Genomic DNA, 21299 nt, shown 5'->3' on the forward strand with positions numbered 1-21299 from the left:
CTTACAATACATAAACAGCAAGAAAAATGGACAAAAATTGTTTCCTCACTTTCAAATCAGTAATACCTGAGAAAAACACCCTTATCACATCCACATATAATAACAACATAACGTCCATATCGCTGAAACACATGGCAATAAGATCCAAAGCTTTAAAAAACTTTAACTATATATTTGGGCAGGTCCGTGGGAGGCGGGCGGTGTTGCTACGCGAGGCAACAAAAAAAATGACAGCTCGCTCAGCACCCTGGCTCACTGACGGCAGCAGCAGCGTCCGTTTTTCCCCAGGACACAACAGCCAAGCCATTTAAGTGTTTTCTCCCCAAACCACGCGCACCCTGGCTCTCCAGCCGAACCTCCATGCAAGGCGAAACGAGCTTACCTACACAGTGAATGAGTTTGTGTCGCCACGAGTCAAGTTCCTGCCGAAAGCCGCGCCTCTCGATCGTGCATTGCTGCCTTTTGCACAGACTCGCCATTTTCTACCGGGCCCTCCCGCGGACGCGCACATTCTGCTAGGTGCTTGTGCGCATACGTCACCAATACTTTTTGAGGGTTATGGGTGGAGTACAAAATGTAGGGGGGACTTATAGCTGCAGCATCCGCTCACGGTCCCACCCACCTCCACCACCCACCCGAAAGACCCCCCAACATCTCAGTTCTGTTGAGAGAATGAACGTCAGTGATGGAATTTAAACCCGCAACAAAAGCATATGGATCAATAAAGAAATGTATAGATTGAATTTACAGTCTCGTAAAGGCTATGGTCTAAATGTGTCAAATGTATGTGAAATGGCATCAGCGCGTTGTGAGTTTTAATAATGCGCAGTGGATAGCCTATACATTGCAGTGGTATTTAGACAGATAATGTATAGCCAATGTTTTTCCATAGAACCGTCCAAATGAAAGAAAGGTCAATGATTACCATATATTTAATACATGTAAAAAGGAGATAATGATAATTCAGCATTAACATATACAAGGGATATACAGGGAAGGGACCTTTGTATGACGGTATGAACAGAGATTATTATTCATATTTCTGGCTGTGTGTTGTATGATAAGTAGAATCAACTTTATACTGAATCGAAATGACACTGTTCATACCGATATTTGAGAGACTGCTTGGCTTGGTTCTATTCTGTTCTTTCAATCCTATTCTAATCTATTCCAATTCTTTAATATTCTATTCAATTATATTTGATTCCAATCTATTCTATTATTTTATTATATTATTTCTAATTCTATATTACTGTAATGCTATTCGACCTCAGTCAAAAGGGAAAGAAAGGGGGTTTGTAAATGGGTTTCTACGTTCTAAACCCAGAAGGAGTTTATCAAAACCCGTCTGTTACAGCTTCTTTACAAAGACGGGTCAATTTTCACATCGGTGTTTTTTTTCTTCTTCAGGTTTACTGCAACTTAATTACATTCATTCAATTGCGATCTTTACGACTTCCTGCTTGCCATGTGGTATTTTTCAGGAATAAAAGAATGTCCCCTCTACTTTGCCATATTGGTTTAGATATCATCTGCTTGGTGACAAAACCCTCGCCATCTCTCGCAGCTGTTCTTTTGCGATATAGGGTCAAATAAATCAGAGTTTTCAATGAAACCCGCCACCAAAGTATAATCACCAAATTGATACACCAAAGTTACATAATATCATTAAAAAGCAGCCTCAATGGCGGTTTATATCTCTTCAGAGACGTGGACGGCACATAAAAGGCAAGGGCAAACGGTTTAACAAGGAGCACTCCGGCTAATTATATCAGCGAACTCTGTTGAATGAGGGGTTGCCCTTCACAAAAATGTCTTCCATAGATTCACTGGACGAGGAGCAGACAGCCAATCGGATGAGTGTTTGAATCAAGGTCAAGTGAAAGATGCTCAATAGGACCGCGCCACCTTGGAATAATGCTGAAGCCTCTTGCCAGGAGATGCGAGGCTACGGAAAGCTAATTTTCACTGGAAGGTGTAGAATCATCCACCAACCGGTTTTCTGTCAGTGATGTAGGGAAGGTGGATTCTCTTGGTGTAAAATACCTACCAGGTAAATTATTTGTTTGTTTATTCGCCGTGGCAATGATGATTTTCTCAATGCTATCCGCCGGCTACGTGAAAGGGAAAATCGCACCGTTACTGTGGCAACATTTTAGACTGGGCATATACACGCTCTATTGTATTGATTCATAGGCTGCATTAAGAGAATAACAATATCTATTAATACATGGATTCCTTTTCTTATTGTTAAATATATAAAAGTGTTTTGGTTTTATTCAAATGTACTGATGTAACATCATTATATCCAGAGGAGAAAAAAGAGGATGAGAATCCTTCAAACGTCCCTGTGTCAGAGACACAGCCTAGTTTACAACAATGAGCCATGGAATATCTCGATGGACTTTCCATTCTTAGGCTATATCTGTGTTCTTGACAATATTATATCGCCCTGACCTGCCATCACAGCTACAGTTCAGGTAGGCCATTCGTTCGTTCTGTAGGCTATAGCCTGATAATTCCTTTTCATTAGTTGCAAATAGAATAAAGACCACATCCTTAAAAAGCCTAACGTCATGGCGCTCATATGAATATTTTACAGTCTCTATACTGTAGCCTACCGCAAAATAATGCCGAGATCAGCTCTCTGTGTGAGTTAATCCACGGGTTGTCTGGGCGAGCGCTCCAAACTGTGCTTCAAAATGTGTCTCAATCAGGTTAGCTCTCTGTGGGTGTTTGCAGAAGAGTCATGCACCCATTCATTTAGAGGGGCATGAAGTACTTTGGGATGGAGGTTTATAGTATCATAACCCATCATGGTATATAGTATCATAACCCATCATGGTTTATAGTATCATAACCCATCATGGTATATAGTATCATAACCCATCATGGTATGTAGTATCATAACCCATCATGGTATATAGTATCATAACCCATCATGGTATATAGTATCATAACCCATCGTGGTATATTGTATCATAACCCATCATGCTATGTAGTATCATAACCCATCATGGTATATAGTATCATAACCCATCATGGTATATAGTATCATAACCCATCATGGTATATAGTATCATAACCCACCATGGTATATAGTATCATAACCCATCATGGTATATAGTATCATAACCCATCATGGTATATAGTATTATAACCATCATGGTATATAGTATCATAACCCATCATGGTATATAGTATTATAACCATCATGGTATATAGTATCATAACCCATCATGGTATATAGTATCATAACCCATCATGGTATAAAGTATTATAACCATCATGGTATATAGTATCATAACCCATCATGGTATATAGTATCATAACCCATCATGGTATATAGTATCATAACCCATCATGGTATATAGTATTATAACCCATCATGGTATATAGTATCATAACCCATCATGGTATATAGTATCATAACCCACCATGGTATATAGTATCATAACCCATCATGGTATATAGTATCATAACCCATCATGGTATATAGTATCATAACCCATCATGGTATATAGTATCATAACCCACCATGGTATATAGTATCATAACCCATCATGGTATATAGTATCATAACCCATCATGGTATATAGTATTATAACCCATCATGGTATATAGTATCATAACCCATCATGGTATATAGTATCATAACCCACCATGGTATATAGTATCATAACCCATCATGGTATATAGTATTATAACCCATCATGGTATATAGTATCATAACCCATCATGGTATATAGTATCATAACCCATCGTGGTATATAGTATCATAACCCACCATGGTATATAGTATCATAACCCATCATGGTATATAGTATCATAACCCATCATGGTATATAGTATTATAACCATCATGGTATATAGTATCATAACCCATCATGGTATATAGTATCATAACGCATCATGGTATATAGTATTATAACCATCATGGTATATAGTATCATAACCCATCATGGTCTATAGTATCATAACCCATCATGGTATATAGTATTATAACCATCATGGTATATAGTATCATAACCCATCATGGTATATAGTATTATAACACACCATGGTATATATTATCATAACCCATCATGGTATATAGTATCATAACCCATCATGGTATGAAGTGTTATAACCCATCATGGTATGTAGTATCATAACCCATCATGGTATATAGTATCATAACCCATCATGGTATATAGTATCATAACCCATCATGGTATATAGTATCATAACCCATCATGGTATGAAGTGTTATAACCCATCTTGGTATGTAGTATCATAACCCATCATGGTATATAGTATCATAACCCATCGTGGTATATAGTATCATAACCCATCATGGTTATATAACCCATCATGGTATATAGTATCATAACCCAATAATAATTGTGTGTGTGTGGTGTGTGTGTGCGTGTGTGTGTGCAACAGGACCTGTGTGATATGACCCTGACAAGAGGATCCTTCACCTATTCCAATGGTGAAGAGTACCATGGGGAGTGGAGGGAAGGCAAGATCCTTCTATCCCTTTATCACTTTACTCATCCCTCTGTAATTTTACTCATCTCTCTATCTCCCTCATCTCTCTATCCCTCTATCACGTTACTCATCCCTCTATCACTTTACTCATCTCTCAAGCTCCCTCATCTCTCTATCCCTCTATCACGTTACTCATCCCTCTATCACGTTACTCATCCCTCTATCACTTTATTCATCTCTCTATCTCCCTCATCTCTCTATCCCTCTATTACGTTACTCATCCCTCTATCACTTTACTCATCTCTCTATCACGTTAATCATCCCTCTATCACTTTACTCATCCCTCTATCACGTTACTCATCCCTCTATCACGTTACTCATCCCTCTATCACTTTATTCATCTCTCTATCTCCCTCATCTCTCTATCCTCTATTACGTTACTCATCCCTCTATCACTTTACTCATCTCTCTATCCCCCTCATCTCTCTATCCCTCTATCACATTACTCACCCCTCTATCACGTTACTCATCCCTCTATCACTTTACTCAACTCTCTATCTCCCTCATCTCTCTATCCCTCTATCACGTTAATCATCCCTCTATCACTTTACTCATCCCTCTATCACTTTACTCATATCTCTATCAGTTTACTCATCCCTCTATGCCTCTATCACTTTACTCATCCCTCTATCCCTCTATCACTTTACTCATCCCTCTATCAGTTTACTCATCTCTCTATCTCCCTCATCTCTCTATCCCTCATCTCTCTATCCCTCTATCACGTTACTCATCCCGCTATCACTTCACTCATCCCTCTATCAGTTTACTCATCCCTCTATCAATCTATCACTTTCCTCATCCCTCTATGCCTTTATCACTTTACTCATCTCTCTATCACTTTAATCATCTCTCGATCAGTTTACTCATCCCTCTATCAGTTTACTCATCCCTCTATCACTTTACTCATCCCTCTATCACTTTACTCATCCCTCTATGCCTTTATCACTTTACTCATCTCTCTATCACTTTACTCATCTCTATCAGTTTACTCATCCCTCTATCACTTTACTCATCCCTCTATCACTTTCCTCATCCCTCTATGCCTTTATCACTTTACTCATCTCTCTATCACTTTACTCATCTCTCTATCAGTTTACTCATCCCTCTATCAGTTTACTCATCCCTCTATCAGTTTACTCATCCCTCTATGCCTTTATCACTTTACTCATCTCTCTATCGCTTTACTCATCCCTCTATCAGTTTACTGATCCCTCTATGCCTTTGTCACTTTACACGTCCCTCTATGCCTCTATCACTTTACTCATCTCTCTATCACTTTATCACTTCACTCATCCCTCTATCAGTTTACACATCCCCTTATCACTTTACACATCCCTTTATCACTTCACTCATCACTTTACTCATCCCTCTATCTGTTTACACATCCCCTTATCACTTTACTCATATCTCTATCCCTCTATCAGTTTACATATCCCTTTATCACTTTACACATCCTTTTATCACTTTACACATCCTTTTATCACTTTACACATCCCTTTATCACTTTACTCATCTCTCTATCTTCCTCATCTCTCTATCCCTCTATCACTTTCCTCATCCCTCTATGCCTTTATCACTTTACTCATCTCTCTATCACTTTACTCATCCCTCTTTCACTTTACTCATCCCTCTATGCCTTTATCACTTTACTCATCCCTCTATGCCTCTATCACTTTACTCATCCCTCTATCCCTTTACTCATCCCTCTATGCCTTTATTACTTTACTCATCCCTCTATGCCTCTATCACTTTACTCATCCCTCTATCCCTTTACTCATCCCTCTATGCCTTTATCACTTTACTCATCCCTCTATGCCTCTATCACTTTACTCATCCCTCTATCCCTTTACTCATCCCTCTATGCCTTTATCACTTTACTCATCCCTCTATGCCTTTATCACTTTACTAATATTTCTATCCCTTTATCACTTCACTCATTCCTTTATCACTTTATTCATCCCTTTATCACTTTATTCATCCCTCTATCAGTTTACACATCCCTTTATCACTTCACTCATCCCTTTATCACTTTACTCATCCCTTTATCACTATACTCATCCCTTTATCACTTTACTCATCCCTCTATCAGTTTACACATCCCTTTATCACTTTACACATCCCTCTATCAGTTTACTCATCCCTTTATCACCTTACTCATATCTCTATCCCTCTATCAGTTTACTCATCCTTTTTCCCTTTATCACTTTACTCATATCTCTATCCCTCTATCAGTTTACACATCCCTCTGTCCCTCTATCACTCTACTTATCCCTCTATCACTTTACTCATCTCTCTATCCCTTTATCACTTTACTCATCCCTTTATCACTTTACTCATCCCTCTATCAGTTTACTCATCTCTTTATCAGTTTACTCATCCCTTTATCACTTTACTCATATCTCTATCCCTCTATCAGTTTACTCATCCCTTTATCACTTTACTCATATCTCTATCCATCTATCAGTTTACACATCCCTCTATCACTCTACTTATCCCTCTATCACTTTACTCATCTCTCTATCCCTTTATCACTTTACTCATCACTCTATCCCTTATGGCTGGTCTCAGACGATCCTGCAGGTGAAGAAGCCGGTGTTGGTGTCCTGGGCTGGCGTGGTTACATGTGGTCTGCAGTTGTGAGGCCTGTTGGACGTACTGCCAAATTCTATAAAAGGATGTTGGAGGTGGCTTATGGTAGAGAAATTAACATTAAATCCTCTGGCAATAGATCTGGTGGACATTCCTGAAGTCAGCATGCCAATTACACGCTCCCTCAAAACTTGAGACATCTGTGACATTGTGTTGTGTGACAAAACGGCACATTTTATAGTGGCCTTTTATTGTCCCCATCACAAGGAGCACCTGTGTAATGTACATAATGTTTAATCAGCTTCTTGATATGCCACACCTGTCAGGTGGATGGATTATCTTGGCAGAGGAGAAATGCTCACTAACAGGGACGTAAACACATTTTGAGAGAAATGAGCTTTTTGTGCGTATGGAACATTTCTGGGATATTATATTTCAGCTCATGAAACATGGGACCAACACTCTACATGTTGCGTTTATATTTTTACTCTGTATAAATACAACATTTATGTACGCCAACAATACACGTCAGACATGAAAGTAAAGTTAGCAGGTACTTTACATGCTCCATTCCCCCTCTGGATGTATTTGTCACTGTGTCAGCCTCAGGTGTCTCAGCTCAGTCCACATTGTTGCTTCTGAGTAAACAGCAGAGAGGAGTGGTAGGCTGTAGCATAAGTGTGTGTCGTCTGTACTAATTCTAGGTCAGAAACAGAATCCGTATCCACCGGCAATTCTCTACAGACTATATACCATCTGCTGTCATAGCGACAACACACATACAAATACACAAGCAAACAAATACACACATACAGCCACGTTATATCCACATTTACGCTACACTGACCAAACCAGTATTTGCAGTTTGACAAAAACACGAGACGTCATGGTAACCCCAGAGATAAAGGATGCCATAATAACTAGAGAACAAGTTTGGAGCTATTTTAGAAAAGCGTTCTGTTTAACTGAAAACATATGGTGGCTTCAGAGAGGTCATTTGGTGTGTCTGCTGTGTTGTTTAGTTCCCTTGTTGTAAGGGTGATTAATCTGTTTGTATTGACAGGTATAGCTAACAGGTTGAAGTGGGACACACAGGAGACAGGCTGACTGATGCCATATCTTTTAGCATCTTTTATCATCCACCGTTCAAGTCTTTTATTAGCTAAGAAAGACAACTTTGAGAGAGATGTTTGTGTGTGTTTGTGTGTGTGTGTGGGGGGGGGGGGGGTAGTGCACTAGGACTATTGATTGACATAAAAGCCGACAAATTCAGCTAAAGCTAAATTAGCATGGCAACCGTGGCAACCGTGACCTAACAACAAGATTGGCCCCGATGACGCGACGCTAAGAACCGTTCAGCAGATTAAACTCTGAACTGATTTCTGGAATCAAACTAGACGAAAGGAGAGACGGGCAGCTTGTAAGTACAGTAGTGTGCACAATCTATTAGCTGGTCAGAAGCTTGGCCTTTAATTAGTGGTTTTATTGTTTTAGACTGTGTACTTTTTATTTTCCACATTTTACGGCTTCTTGTTTGCTTTTAATTATTTTAATTGTATTGTTTTAATGTTAAGTGTGTTGCTATTTTTAATGCTCTTTAAATACAATATTAATTGGATTTGATTTGATCCAGTAGCACTACTGCTTTAGCTAAACAAGTAAGGCTAATTACCCTGTACAGGGGAAATGAATTAGTTGTAATGCTAGGGGGAAATGAATTAGTTGTAATACTAGGGGAAATGAGTTAGTTGTAATACTAGGGGGAAATGAGTTCGTTGTAATACTAGGGTAAATGAATTAGTTGTAATACTAGGGGAAATGAATTAGTTGTAATACTAGGGCGAAATTAATTAGTTGTAATACTAGGGGAAATGAATTAGTTGTAACGCTAGGGGGAAATGAATTAGTTGTAACGCTAGGGGGAAATGAGTTAGTTGTAATGCTAGGGGGAAATGAGTTAGTTGTAATGCTAGGGGGAAATGAGTTAGTTGTAATGCTAGGGGGAAATTAGTTACTTGTAATGCTAGGGGGAAATTAGTTAGTTGTAATACTAGGGGAAATGAATTAGTTGTAATACTAGGGGAAATGAGTTAGTTGTAATACTAGGGGAAATGAGTTAGTTGTAATACTAGGGGAAATGAATTAGTTGTAATGCTAGGGGGAAATTAGTTAGTTGTAATACTAGGGGAAATTAATTAGTTGTAATACTAGGGGAAATGAGTTAGTTGTAATACTAGGGGAAATTAGTTAGTTGTAACGCTAGGGGGAAATGAGTTAGTTGTAATACTAGGGGAAATGAGTTAGTTGTAATGCTAGGGGGAAATTAGTTAGTTGTAATACCAGGGGAAATGAATTAGTTGTAATACTAGGGTAATGAATTAGTTGTAATACTAGGGGAAATGAGTTAGTTGTAATGCTAGGGGGAAATTAGTTAGTTGTAATACTAGGGGGAAATGAGTTAGTTGTAATGTTAGGGGGAAATTAGTTAGTTGTAATACTAGGGGAAATGAATTAGTTGTAATACTAGGGTAATGAATTAGTTGTAATACTAGGGGAAATGAATTAGGTGTAATGCTAGGGGGAAATAATTTGTTGTAATACTAGGGGGAAATTAATTAGAAATGAATTAGTTGTAATACTAGGGGGTAATGAATTAGTTGTAATACTAGGGGGTAATGAATTAGTTGTAATACTAGGGGAAATGAATTAGGTGTAATGCTAGAGGGAAATAATTTGTTGTAATACTAGGGGGAAATGAATTAGAAATGAATTAGTTGTAATACTAGGGGGTAATGAATTAGTTGTAATGCTAGGGGGAAATGAGTTAGTTGTAATACTAGGGGGAAATGAATTAGTTGTAATACTAGGGGGAAATGTTTGTGTGTTGTACATATCTTGCTTGGAAACAACTTGTGGCATTGATAATAGTTCTGTCAAACTGTCAGGTCATGTCCCATACATTATTTTCGTTCAGAATGTTTTTGACAGTTCAGGAATTTGACCTTGATCATGTGTGTTAGAGAAACATGGGCTAGAAATACACTTTCTCGTGTCCTTTAAGTTTTAAATTGTTGCTATTTCAGCCTTCTTGCCTCGTGTAAGACGACTAACGTCCTTGCTTGACAAATCAAATCAAATTTTACTGGTCACATACACATGGTTAGCAGATGTTATTGTGAGTGTAGTGAAATGCTTATGCTTCTAGATCCGACAGTGCAGCAGTATCTAACAGGTAATATATAACAACTCCACAACATAACCTGATATCTATCAATTCCACAACAAAACCTAATATCTATCAATTCCACAACAAAACCTAATATCTATCCATTCCACAACAAAACCTAATATCTAACCAACATTCAGTGGACCTCAGTCAGTGGAAGGAAGCCTTGTGAAATCTCAGCCTCCAACTCTTACTTAACTCTACTTGGCTGGCTTCGACACTGAGATTTCGGGGACACAAATCCCATGTCAACACCGTACGGCCCTCACACACACACACACACGCAGGTGCAGATACAGACACACACGTTAAGGGCTTATAAGTAGGCATATCACTGTAAGGTCTACACCTGTTGCATTTGGTGCATGTGACAAATACAATTTCATTTGATTCCGGAAGGCTCTTGACTGTATTTCGTCTAACAGCCAGTTTAGTTTTACCTCGCCGTCCAAATCATTTAAAAAAAGAACTGAACTGAGATTAGAGAGAGGAGGTTTGCGTAGTCATAGTGACAGATGGCACATCTAATTTAGTCAATCTACACCACTAGCTGGCAGCCCTGTGCTCTTTCATCCCATCCCCTCCCTCCCTCACCCCTTCCTCTCCCTCTCTCACCCCTCTCTCACCCCTCCTCCCTGCACTCCTCTCACCCCTCCTCCCTCCCTTCCTAAATCCTAATACTGTGTAATACTAATTTAGTACACTAGTAGCTGGCAGCAGAAAACCACCCTCATCTTCCTCTCTCACTCTCACCTCCCCCTTCCTAAATCCTAATCCACTGTGTTCACTTGTGTGCTCCGCTACTTTACATTCAAACGTATTGCTGCCCAAATACCTACGGAGCAACGAGAAGCTCAGAACATTTCACCTGACCTCATTCAGTGGACCTCATTCAGTGGACTTCATTCAGTGGACCCCATGCAGTGGACCTCATTCAGTAGGCTACAATTGGGAGAAGGCTGTAGCCTACATGACACACAGGTGTAAAATACAGTGTGTTGAGACTTGGCTTGAATGCCTCTTAGAGGGTATTTGTTAAATCTCCGTAGACTGACAGGACAAAACATCTACAATAGAATTCTTTCTTTTTTTACTCGCCACATTTTTTCTCTCACATTCTTTGCTAAAAGTGACAAGGCAGCCTGTTTGTTAAGTTCCAAGTACATTCAGAGACCCTGAGATTGGTATGTCTTAGAGCAAGAAAATGTTTTAGTCCTACTTCACTGTTAAATGACTTTCGATCCAACTGCCCACGAAAAGTGTCATTTTCTTTAACTACATATGTTACAGAGACCCTTAGATGTGTGTTTGAAAATGCCTAGAACTCCCAAAGAAACAACAGTCTAGAAGTTAGCAAGGACCAAGGAAAGACATGCGGCCTCTTTTCAACTTCCAAGAAAATTTGGAAGCCCTGAGAGTTGTATTTGGAGCAATAAATTTTTTTTCCAGACCCAAACACCCCATGACAAGTGATGTGGGTTTGAGTAGACAGTCCTGGAACTTCTAAATAAGCTGCATGTATAGTCTAAAGAACAAGGACAAAAGTGAGAAAGACAGACAGACAGACAGACAGACAGACAGACAGACAGACAGACAGACAGACAGACAGACAGACAGACAGACAGACAGACAGACAGACAGACAGACAGACAGCAGCTAGATAGACATACAGCTAGTCAGACAGCTAGATAGATAGTTAGACAGACAGACAGACAGCTCGACAGACAGACAGACAGACAGACAGACAGACAGACAGACAGACAGCAGCTAGATAGACAGTTAGACAGACAGCTAGATAGTTAGACAGACAGACAGACAGACAGACAGACAGACAGACAGACAGACAGACAGACAGACAGACAGACAGACAGACAGACAGACAGATAGTTAGACAGACAGACAGACAGACAGACAGACAGACAGACAGACAGACAGACAGACAGACAGACAGACAGACAGACAGACAGACAGACAGACAGACAGACAGCTAGATAGTTAGACAGACAGCTAGATAGATAGACAGACAGCTAGATAGATAGTTAGACAGACAGCTAGATAGATAGTTAGACAGACAGCTAGATAGACTATTTTGAAGCTCTAAGTACTGACAAAGACCCTGACTCTGGTTGTAAGGTATTTGGAGCAATTGAGTGTTCTGGCCCTATTATAATTAATAGTACTTCACAGTTCCTTCATGACTCAACTACCTGAAGAATAGCCATGTAGATTTGACCAATAAAGGCCTTCATGTACTGTATAGTCTGTAAGGATAAAGGCGAGACAGACAGGCTTTTTTAAAGTTCTAGGTATAGGCAGAAACCTAGAGAGTCTATATAGCAGCAATACTATAGAGCTGATGGTTTCATATGGTCCAATAAGCTCTTCATCTTGTATTAACCTCTTACACATGAGGCATCTTTATCCTTTATCCACATGGTGATTTATGAACAATTATTATAAAAAATAAGGTGGTCTTTTGATGTCTTTCATTCACGTTTTGGAGTGAATTTTACATTTTTTATTTTTGTCCAGTTTGGGATTTTAGAATGTTTTTGACAGTTGGTCTATTGCAATTTTATTTTGCGCTAACTTGCTTGCTCGGTAACTAACTGATAACTAACATAACTAACTAACTTGTGACTAACTATCTGATAACTAATAAATGTATAACTAACTAACTACTTACTGACTTATTTGTGTATTTTATTTAACCTTTATTTATTCAATAAAGGTTAAATAATTAAGAACAAATTCTTATTTACAATGATGGCCTGGCTAACTGGTAACTAACTAACTAACTAACTAACTGGTAACTAACTAACAAATTGGTATTGTCTGTCCCCCAGGTCTGAGACATGGTCTAGGCCAGTAACTAACTGGTTTATCTGTCCCCCAGGTCTGAGACATGGTCTAGGCCAGAAACTAACTGGTTTATCTGTCCCCCAGGTCTGAGACATGGTCTAGGCCAGTAACTAACTGGTTTATCTGTCCCCCAGGTCTGAGACATGGTCTAGGCCAGTAACTAACTGGTTTATCTGTCCCCCAGGTCTGAGACATGGTCTAGGCCAGTAACTAACTGGTTTATCTGTCCCCCAGGTCTGAGACATGGTCTAGGCCAGTAACGAACTGGTTTGTCTGTCCCCCAGGTCTGAGACATGGTCTAGGCCAGTAACGAACTGGTTTGTCTGTCCCCCAGGTCTGAGACATGGTCTAGGCCAGTAACTAACTGGTTTATCTGTCCCCCAGGTCTGAGACATGGTCTAGGCCAGTAACTAACTGGTTTATCTGTCCCCCAGGTCTGAGGCATGGTCTAGGCCAGCTGACGTTAAGTGATGGGACGTGTTACACGGGTCAGTTCGAGAACGGACTCTTCAACGGCTGTGGGATGCTGGTCTTCCCTGATGGATCCAGGTAACAATGTCTCACCATTCCTATTTCACCTTTGACCCTGCTAATGACATTACAACTGTCTGACGTCTAAAACGCCAGCTGTGTCTAAAATGACACCCTATTCCCCCTTATAGCACATCTTTTGACCGATGCCCTGAGGCAAGGTGTTGCATTAGATATCTCCCCTGATCATTTTCTCAATTTGTTACTTCTAACTGGAAAAGGCTTGAATTCCTTACCACGTCCATGTGATTTTGCGAACAGATGTTCTCTTAGTGTTGGGATTTTAGAAGCAACAGGCAACGCTTTCCTCTAGATCCAACTCTACTCTGATGTCACACAAAGTCATTTGGGATGCAATTTATGTTGCTTGCAACATGATTATAACGAACCTCCTTCACCTTGAGAGCAAAGCTTGATTGAGATAATTAAGTGTCAGTTGCTTTAACGAGGATCTTGGCAACGTCACACACTGCGCGGCTAAAGTAAAACTAATCGCTGCACAAATTGACTTTTCTTTGCTGTGTATTGTATTCCGTGTCACAGAGCACGTAGCAGACTTAGGTGGTGAGAACAGAAGAATGGATCATTCCATCAGTGAAGATTCCACCCACCTCAGGTCAAGGTTCTCTGCTTATATTTGTCTGTGTTCTGACAGCATTCTGTTCTTGTTAGAGACATCTTGGTGACATTTCTCAGCTGAATAATATCTATTATATGACAGCATAGCTCACTAAATAGTTCTGCACCAAGACAACTGCCTAACAAATACATTTTAGAGAATCCACTCAAAACAAACTGAACACAATCAATCAAAACAAACTCCTTGACATTGGGGTCCTATTCATTATGATAAGCAATGAAAAACACTTTTAAACGCTTTGCAACAGAAAACTAAAATCAGAATCATAATGTTACCTGGTGATATGGTGCTGCTAGTGAAAGACAACATAGTCAGAATGTTACTTGGTGATATGGTGCTGCTAGTGAAAGACAACATAGTCAGAATGTTACTTGGTGATATGGTGCTGCTAGTGAAAGACAACATAGTCAGAATGTTACTTGGTGATATGGTGCTGCTAGTGAAAGACAACATTTATAGACAGAATACAGACAACTGAGTTAAAACAAAGGTTACGATTGATACACAGTGTGTATACGTTTGATACACAGTGGTTGTACAAATTTATAGTATTAGTATAAATATGTCTATTTTCAGAGAGATGAACAGAGTGCAATGCAGTATAGTGCAGTTATTTAGATTACAGTTCAGAGATGGCTTGATGTGGTGTGCAGCATCGAGTCCATAGTCCTTTAGTCTCTATAGGCCAGATAGCTGTTTGGTGAGGGCCACAGCCCGGGGGAATAAACTTTTCAGGTGGCAGTTTTGGTCATGAGTGACCTGAACCTCCTGCCAGAGGGGCATTTTTGGAGGAGGGGGTGACCGGGTGGGAGGGGTCGGGATGATCTTTCCTGCACGCTTCTCTGCCCTGGAGTCGAGCAGGTCCTCGATGGAGGGCAGGTGGCAGCCGATGGCCCTCTCTGCAGAACGGACAGTGCATTGCAGTTTGCCCTTGCAGCGGGCAGATTCAGGCCCAAACCAGACGGTGATAGAGGTGAGGATGGACTCGACGATTAATGTGTAAAACCGGATCAGGATTGACTGGGAGATTGAGTTTTTTCACCTGCCGCAAGTCATACGTCTGCTGCTGTGCCTTCTTGGCGACCTCCGTGATGCTGTCCTCCCATTTGAGGTTGTGGGAGATGATGGTGCCCAGGAATTAGAGTGATTCAACTGTGCTAACAGCTGAGCCATCAATCTAGAAGCGGAGAGATTGTGGAGGGTGTTTTCTAAAGTCAACCACCATTTTCACGGTTTTGTCTGTGTTGAGTTCCAGGATATTGCGACTGCACCGTGCCATTAGCCGGTCGACCTCTCCATGGTACATGGACTCATCGCCTTCGGTGATGGAACCAACCAGAGCTGTGTCATCTGCAAATTTGAGTAGTTTAACAGATGCATTATTGGAGGTGCAGTCATTGGTGTAGAGTGAGTAGAGGTGAGAGCATGCATCCTTGTGGCGCTCCAGGGCTGAGGGATAAAGAGCCTGAAAGGTGTTTGCCCAGCTTCACGTGTTGCATCATGTTGGACAGGAAGTCAGTGATCCACTGACAGATGGAGCTGGACACGTTCAGCTGGGAGTGTCTTGTAACAGTTTTGGGATGATGCTATTGAATGCTGAACTAAAGTTCACAAACAATATCACTGCATATGTCTTTGGGTTATCCAGGTGTTCGATGACGAAGCGTAGGCCCATGTTGTGTGAGGTAGCCTAGCGGTTAACATCGCTTGGCCAGTAACCAAAAGGTCTCTGGTTCAAATCCCTGAGCTGACTAGGTGAAAAATCTGTTCATATGGCCTTGAGCAAGGCACTTGCTCCTGTAAGTCACTCTCGATAAGAGGGTCTGCTAAATGACTAAAATGAAAATCTTCACAGCATTGTCCACAGACCTGAGCATTTCTTATTGGACAAACCCAGTTAGTTCGTCCCTGTTTCCGTCTGTGTTCTTCCGTTTGGTGCCTAATGAACACACCCCACTGTTTGTGCATCTGTGTGTCTCTTGCAGGTACGAAGGAGAGTTCATTCAGGGGAAGTTCCAAGGCGCAGGCGTCTTCAGTCGTTTTGACGGGATGAAGTTCGAAGGAGAGTTCAAGAGTGGATGTGTGCAGGGATACGGTAAACAGTAGAATCTCAGCAACACTCTCTTTATACTTCTCTTATAACTTTGAACTAAACGAGTTAATTCTCTCTCTCTCACTGTTAAATGACACAACTCACTTTGTAAAAGGAATCTGTAGCAGGGTATTTTTCAATTATTCTGTATATTTAGAGGGGGGGGTTTAATGTGTAGCAGTAAGGTTAGGTTTCGGTTTAAAACCTCTACGGGACCGGTGGGTCCCTTCCACGGGACGGTTGAGCTAACATAGGCTAATGCGATTAGCATGAAGTTGTAAGTAACAAGAACATTTTCCAGGACATAGACATATCTGATATTGGCAGAAAGCTTAAATTCTTGTTAATCTACAACATTTTTAACAAAAATGCAATGGTTCATTGATTCAGTCTAAAACTTTGCATATACACTGCTGCCATCTAGTGACCAAAATCTAAATTGCGCCTGGGCTGGAATAATACAATATGGCCTTTCTCTTGCATTTGAAATATGATTGTACAAAACAAATACAATAAAACTCTGTTTTTTTCTTCGTATTATCTTTTACCGGATCTAATGTGTTATATTCTCCTACATTCATTTCACATTTACACAAACTTCCAAGTGTTTCCTTTCAAATGGTATCAAGAATATGCATATCCTTGCTTCAGGTCCTGAGCTAAAGGCAGTTAAATTTGGATATGTCATTTCAGGCAAAAATTGACAAAAAAAGGGGCGGATCCTTAAGAGGTTTAAGTTAATGACATAAACCTGAACTTGAACATGACCTTTGCAGGTATGCTGACGTTCGCTGATGGAGGTCCGGAAAGAGGGGGAGGAGGAGGAAGAGGAGGGACGAGCCACGAGGGTCTGTTTGAGAGAGGCCAGCTGGTGGGCAGAGAGGGGTGCCAGGGCACGGTGCAGCGGGCACAGGGGGCAGCCGCCAAGGCATGGGCGCTCTCCATGTGACCTGCAGCTAGGGTGCGCTACTCAGGGAGCACTATCATACTCACACCCTTCTTTTTCTTCATTCATCTCATTCTGTTCTCTGTCTTTACGGTTATACTCCTCTGTACACAGTGTACAAAACATTAAGAACACGTTTGCTCTCAGAACAGCCTCAATTCGTCGGGGGCCTGGATTCTACAAGGTGTTGAAAGCGTTCCACAGGGATTCTGGCCCATGTTGACTCCAGTGCTTCCCACAGTAGTGTTAAGTTGGCTGGATGTCCTTTGGGTGGTGGACCATTCTTGATACACACAGGAAACTGTTGAGCGTGAAAAACCCAGCAGAGATGCCGTTCTTGATGCATACAAACTGGTGCGCCTGGCAGACTTTTGATTGTCTCTATTAAAAAGAGGAGGATCCCATCAGCTATCTGTAGGCTAACTATATTTATTTCTCAACTCTCATAATATTAAGCATATTGCTTCGCTTTACAGTCGGAGTAGCCTACCTGACTGGCATGAAAATGAACCGAGGGAAAAGTGCCTTCGTTTGCTATTCAAGTGCATATGGATGACAGGTACATGATAACGGCCCATTCTAAACCAAAACTAATCTCACAAATATTATTTAGCATACGTAAAGACAAGACTAAATTGAGAATATTATGATTCGTGACAATATTATCCCTTGTGAATGATACCCAGTGTGTGCAATCTAAGGCAAGAAACAGCACATGCATATTTTTGGGGACTTTTATTAGATCGTAGTCGCATGCATCGAGTGGTATGGCCCATAGACCTATATGTTTTGATAAGGTTTGTATCACAACTAAAGTGGCCAAAAAACTCCAAACATAGCCTCTAGGTCCAAGAACACTGGAACATGGTTGGAGTGCCCATAGCCTTCAGAGCCTAGTGAAACCTGTTCTTATAAGCCATCATTGTGCAATCGCCTGTGAAAACAGTTTTGACTGGACACTATTTTAAAGAAGATCCCAGCTTTCTCTTACTGCTATATTTATTGCTTAATTCTTAAAATGAAGTACATTAATCCGCTTTATAAATGGTGTACCCTACTTGGCATTTTAAAAACGTAACCGCACGAAACCTCCATTCGCTTTTCGAGTGAAGGCTACGGATGACATGTATTTTTTTATGTTTATAAAAAATAATTTCACACATATATTAGTAGGCTATATGTAAAGACCAGATTAAATTGAGAATAGTCTGATGGGTGAGAATATTATCAAGCGCTTGTCAAATTGTGAATGAGAGACTGATGAAGTGTGTGCTGCCTGCGCAAGAAACAGAGCAGAGTGCTTCCCTTTCATTCAACTTTTTTTCAAATCATCATTAGTCGCATCGTACGGCCTTCGAATGTATTTGAAACCTAAACATATAGCCCAGCGTTTGTATCACAACTAAAGTTGCATAAATACCTTTAAATTAAGCATATAGGAAGACCTGTTCCTTTGTTAAGCGCTCAACACAGAATAGCCGGGTGTGTGCACTCCCTCAGAAATCGTTTGGAAAAATATCCTTTCTATTTTATTCAGCTGTGTTCAGTTGTATTGTTCTTAATGTAAAATAATATAAAATAATGCCACGGGAATTATAAACTAATCCAGTCTGCTAAATTAACTAGTGTAGCCCACAACCATATGTCATAGCCAGATCAGGGCCTTATCATGAGGACAACTCAGAGTATTATTCAGTTATTCGGTTCTTCTGAAATAGGCTACATTTTCTTCATATCAAAGTGTTTCTTTAGACCTGCCTAAAATTAATAATAGATTTATTGTGATGGTGTAGGCTATATTACATGGATTTATTATACTTTTTAAAATGTAGATTTTCCAAAAGGTCCGCATCAGTGGCGTGTAGGCTATGCATTGAAGTCGGAGATGCTAAACATGTTTATGCTAATTAGCGGTCAATTACCGTGAGATCGGCAGTTATTTGCATGACAATCACCAGCTGACAAAATGTGATGACCGCCACAGCCCTCTGTGTATATTCCCTTCTTTTGTTTCTCTCTTTTCTTTGTTCGTCTTGATCTGTGTGTTTTTCTCACCCCTCTTTGGATCCACATCTTTCTCTATCCATGTCTTTCTATTCATCTCTACCTCTCTCATGTGTTTTCCCCTCTGGTAGTGCTTGCTTGGTGCGCTACATGTCATTAGACTTCACCCTCTACATCACAGTCAACCAACGAGCTGCTGAATCTGATCCAGGATCTGCTGAGCCAAAACCCACACCTCCTCCTCATTCCTAACCGTTCGTTCAACATACGGTGCTACCTACCTACTGCTAAATGTGTTCCCAGATCAGCTCTAACCGACATCAACCGCAACTACTCAGGAGTTGAAACTAGTGTCCAAGCAGGCAGAGAACATATTTGGATCTGTCACATTTCCACCACAGGGTTTTACACCGGTGCTTGGCCTAAAGACTCAGACTTTACACCGGTGTCCCTGTGGAAAAGCAGCATTAGAGCCCAGAGACTCAGTATTAGAGCCCAGAGACTCAGTATTAGAGCCCAGAGACTCAGTATTAGAGGCCAGCATTAGAAGAATTCATACTCTGTGCCACATAACATGGCTCAATCTGTTCTGGGGTCAGCTGACTGAAACGCCATTATCTTAATGCCAACCAACTGATTGGTTGGCATTATCAGTGGTTCTCAATAGATGCCTCGCTAGGGACTGGAGTATTCCCCTGGTAGCAAGCAGGACAGAAGATTTTCCCTGATCATGTGATCTGCCCAGGACAAAAACTCCAGGTTTTAATTACTGTTGTCTACGCCCCAAGTTCTTACTGGTCCGGCCACATGGTTAGGGAAAGCTCCTGTCCCTGGTTATAGCTACTGTGTTGTGAGGTAGGGATGATGGTAGGGGTTAATTTTCATTGGGTGGTAAGGGATGGTGGCCATATTGGGACAAATGACAAGTGTGTCTGCATTAAGATGACACTAGTGCAATTTGATAAAGATATTTAGCAATTTAACTTTGGGGTGCAATCGTCCTTAAATAAGGGTTTAGATACAGAGAAGAGAAGACTAAACTACTGCTGTGTCTGTCATAGGGTTATGGGCCCTGGTCAAATGTAGTGCACTCTATAGGGAATAGGGTGCCATTTGGGACACACCATCGTGATAAAGTCAGACCGTGGAGCACTAGTTTTGATTTGTCAACAACTTCATCACACAGAAGAAAACCACCATTACAGGAACACACAGATTAACTTCCTGTATGGCTGTTCCCTTCCTGCATCTGAAAAATATGTCATCCATTTTTTTTACGATAAATAAGGTTAAATGTTTAATGTCAGTATCTGTTTTCACAGGAAAAAGTTTGGAACTAACTAATCTCAAGTTTTGTGAACAGTCGTTCTAGTAACTAACACACATTTCACACGTGGTATGATGATGTGACATTGTGCCTGTTAAGGGAGAGGTGTCTGTGTGTATATTTAGTGTGCGGGGGGAGGGGGCATTAGGGGAGAGGTGTCTGTGTGTATATTTAGTGTGCGGGGGGAGGGGGCATTAGGGGAGAGGTGTCTGTGTGTATATGTAGTGTGCGGGGGGAGGGGGCATTAGGGGAGAGGTGTCTGTGTGTATATGTAGTGTGTGGGGGGAGGGGGCATTAGGGGAGAGGTGTCTGTGTGTATATGTAGTGTGCGGGGGGAGGGGGCATTAGGGGAGAGGTGTCTGTGTGTATATGTAGTGTGCGGGGGGAGGGGGCATTAGGGGAGAGGTGTCTGTGTGTATATGTAGTGTGCGGGGGGAGGGGGCATTAGGGGAGAGGTGTCTGTGTGTATATGTAGTATGCGGGGGGAGGGGGCATTAGGGGAGAGGTGTCTGTGTGTATATGTAGTGTGCGGGGGGAGGGGGCATTAGG

General features: G+C 40.9%; 2 protein-coding genes across 3 annotated transcripts in view; one reads left to right on the forward strand and one right to left on the reverse strand.

Annotated features, from left to right (window-relative positions):
• The window catches only part of lcor (ligand dependent nuclear receptor corepressor), an 82289-nt gene extending 81743 nt beyond the window's left edge, over nt 1–546 (reverse strand). For both annotated transcript variants that reach the window (XM_082958683.1, XM_082958682.1), the window contains exon 1: nt 383–546. In XM_082958683.1, coding sequence (XP_082814809.1) covers nt 383–479 — 97 coding nt within the window. In that variant the 5' untranslated portion in view covers nt 480–546. The remainder of the gene's footprint in view (nt 1–382) is intronic.
• A 1339-nt stretch (nt 547–1885) lies between these two features.
• Nucleotides 1886–20724, forward strand: LOC106591159 (uncharacterized). The gene is made up of 4 exons (XM_082958684.1): nt 1886–2053; nt 13645–13759; nt 16367–16476; nt 17250–20724. Exons 2-4 carry the CDS (start codon nt 13734–13736, stop codon nt 17420–17422), a joined length of 309 nt encoding a protein of 102 aa, XP_082814810.1. The 5' UTR covers nt 1886–2053; nt 13645–13733; the 3' UTR covers nt 17423–20724.
• The last annotated feature ends 575 nt before the right edge of the window (nt 20725–21299 follow it).

The sequence above is a fragment of the Salmo salar genome, chromosome 12 (assembly GCF_965601325.2).
Source record: "Salmo salar chromosome 12, fSalSal1, whole genome shotgun sequence".
NCBI classification, from domain to species: Eukaryota; Metazoa; Chordata; class Actinopteri; order Salmoniformes; family Salmonidae; genus Salmo; species Salmo salar.

What these genes read in the sequence shown, in the direction of transcription:
- LOC106591159 (XM_082958684.1), top strand. Translation starts at nt 13,734, where the DNA reads ATGCTGGTCTTCCCTGATGGATCCAG. An exon ending in GTCTTCCCTGATGGATCCAG is followed by an intron (nt 13,760 to 16,366) that starts GTAACAATGTCT and finishes TGTCTCTTGCAG; the next exon opens with GTACGAAGGAGAGTTCATTC. An exon ending in TGGATGTGTGCAGGGATACG is followed by an intron (nt 16,477 to 17,249) that starts GTAAACAGTAGA and finishes TGACCTTTGCAG; the next exon opens with GTATGCTGACGTTCGCTGAT.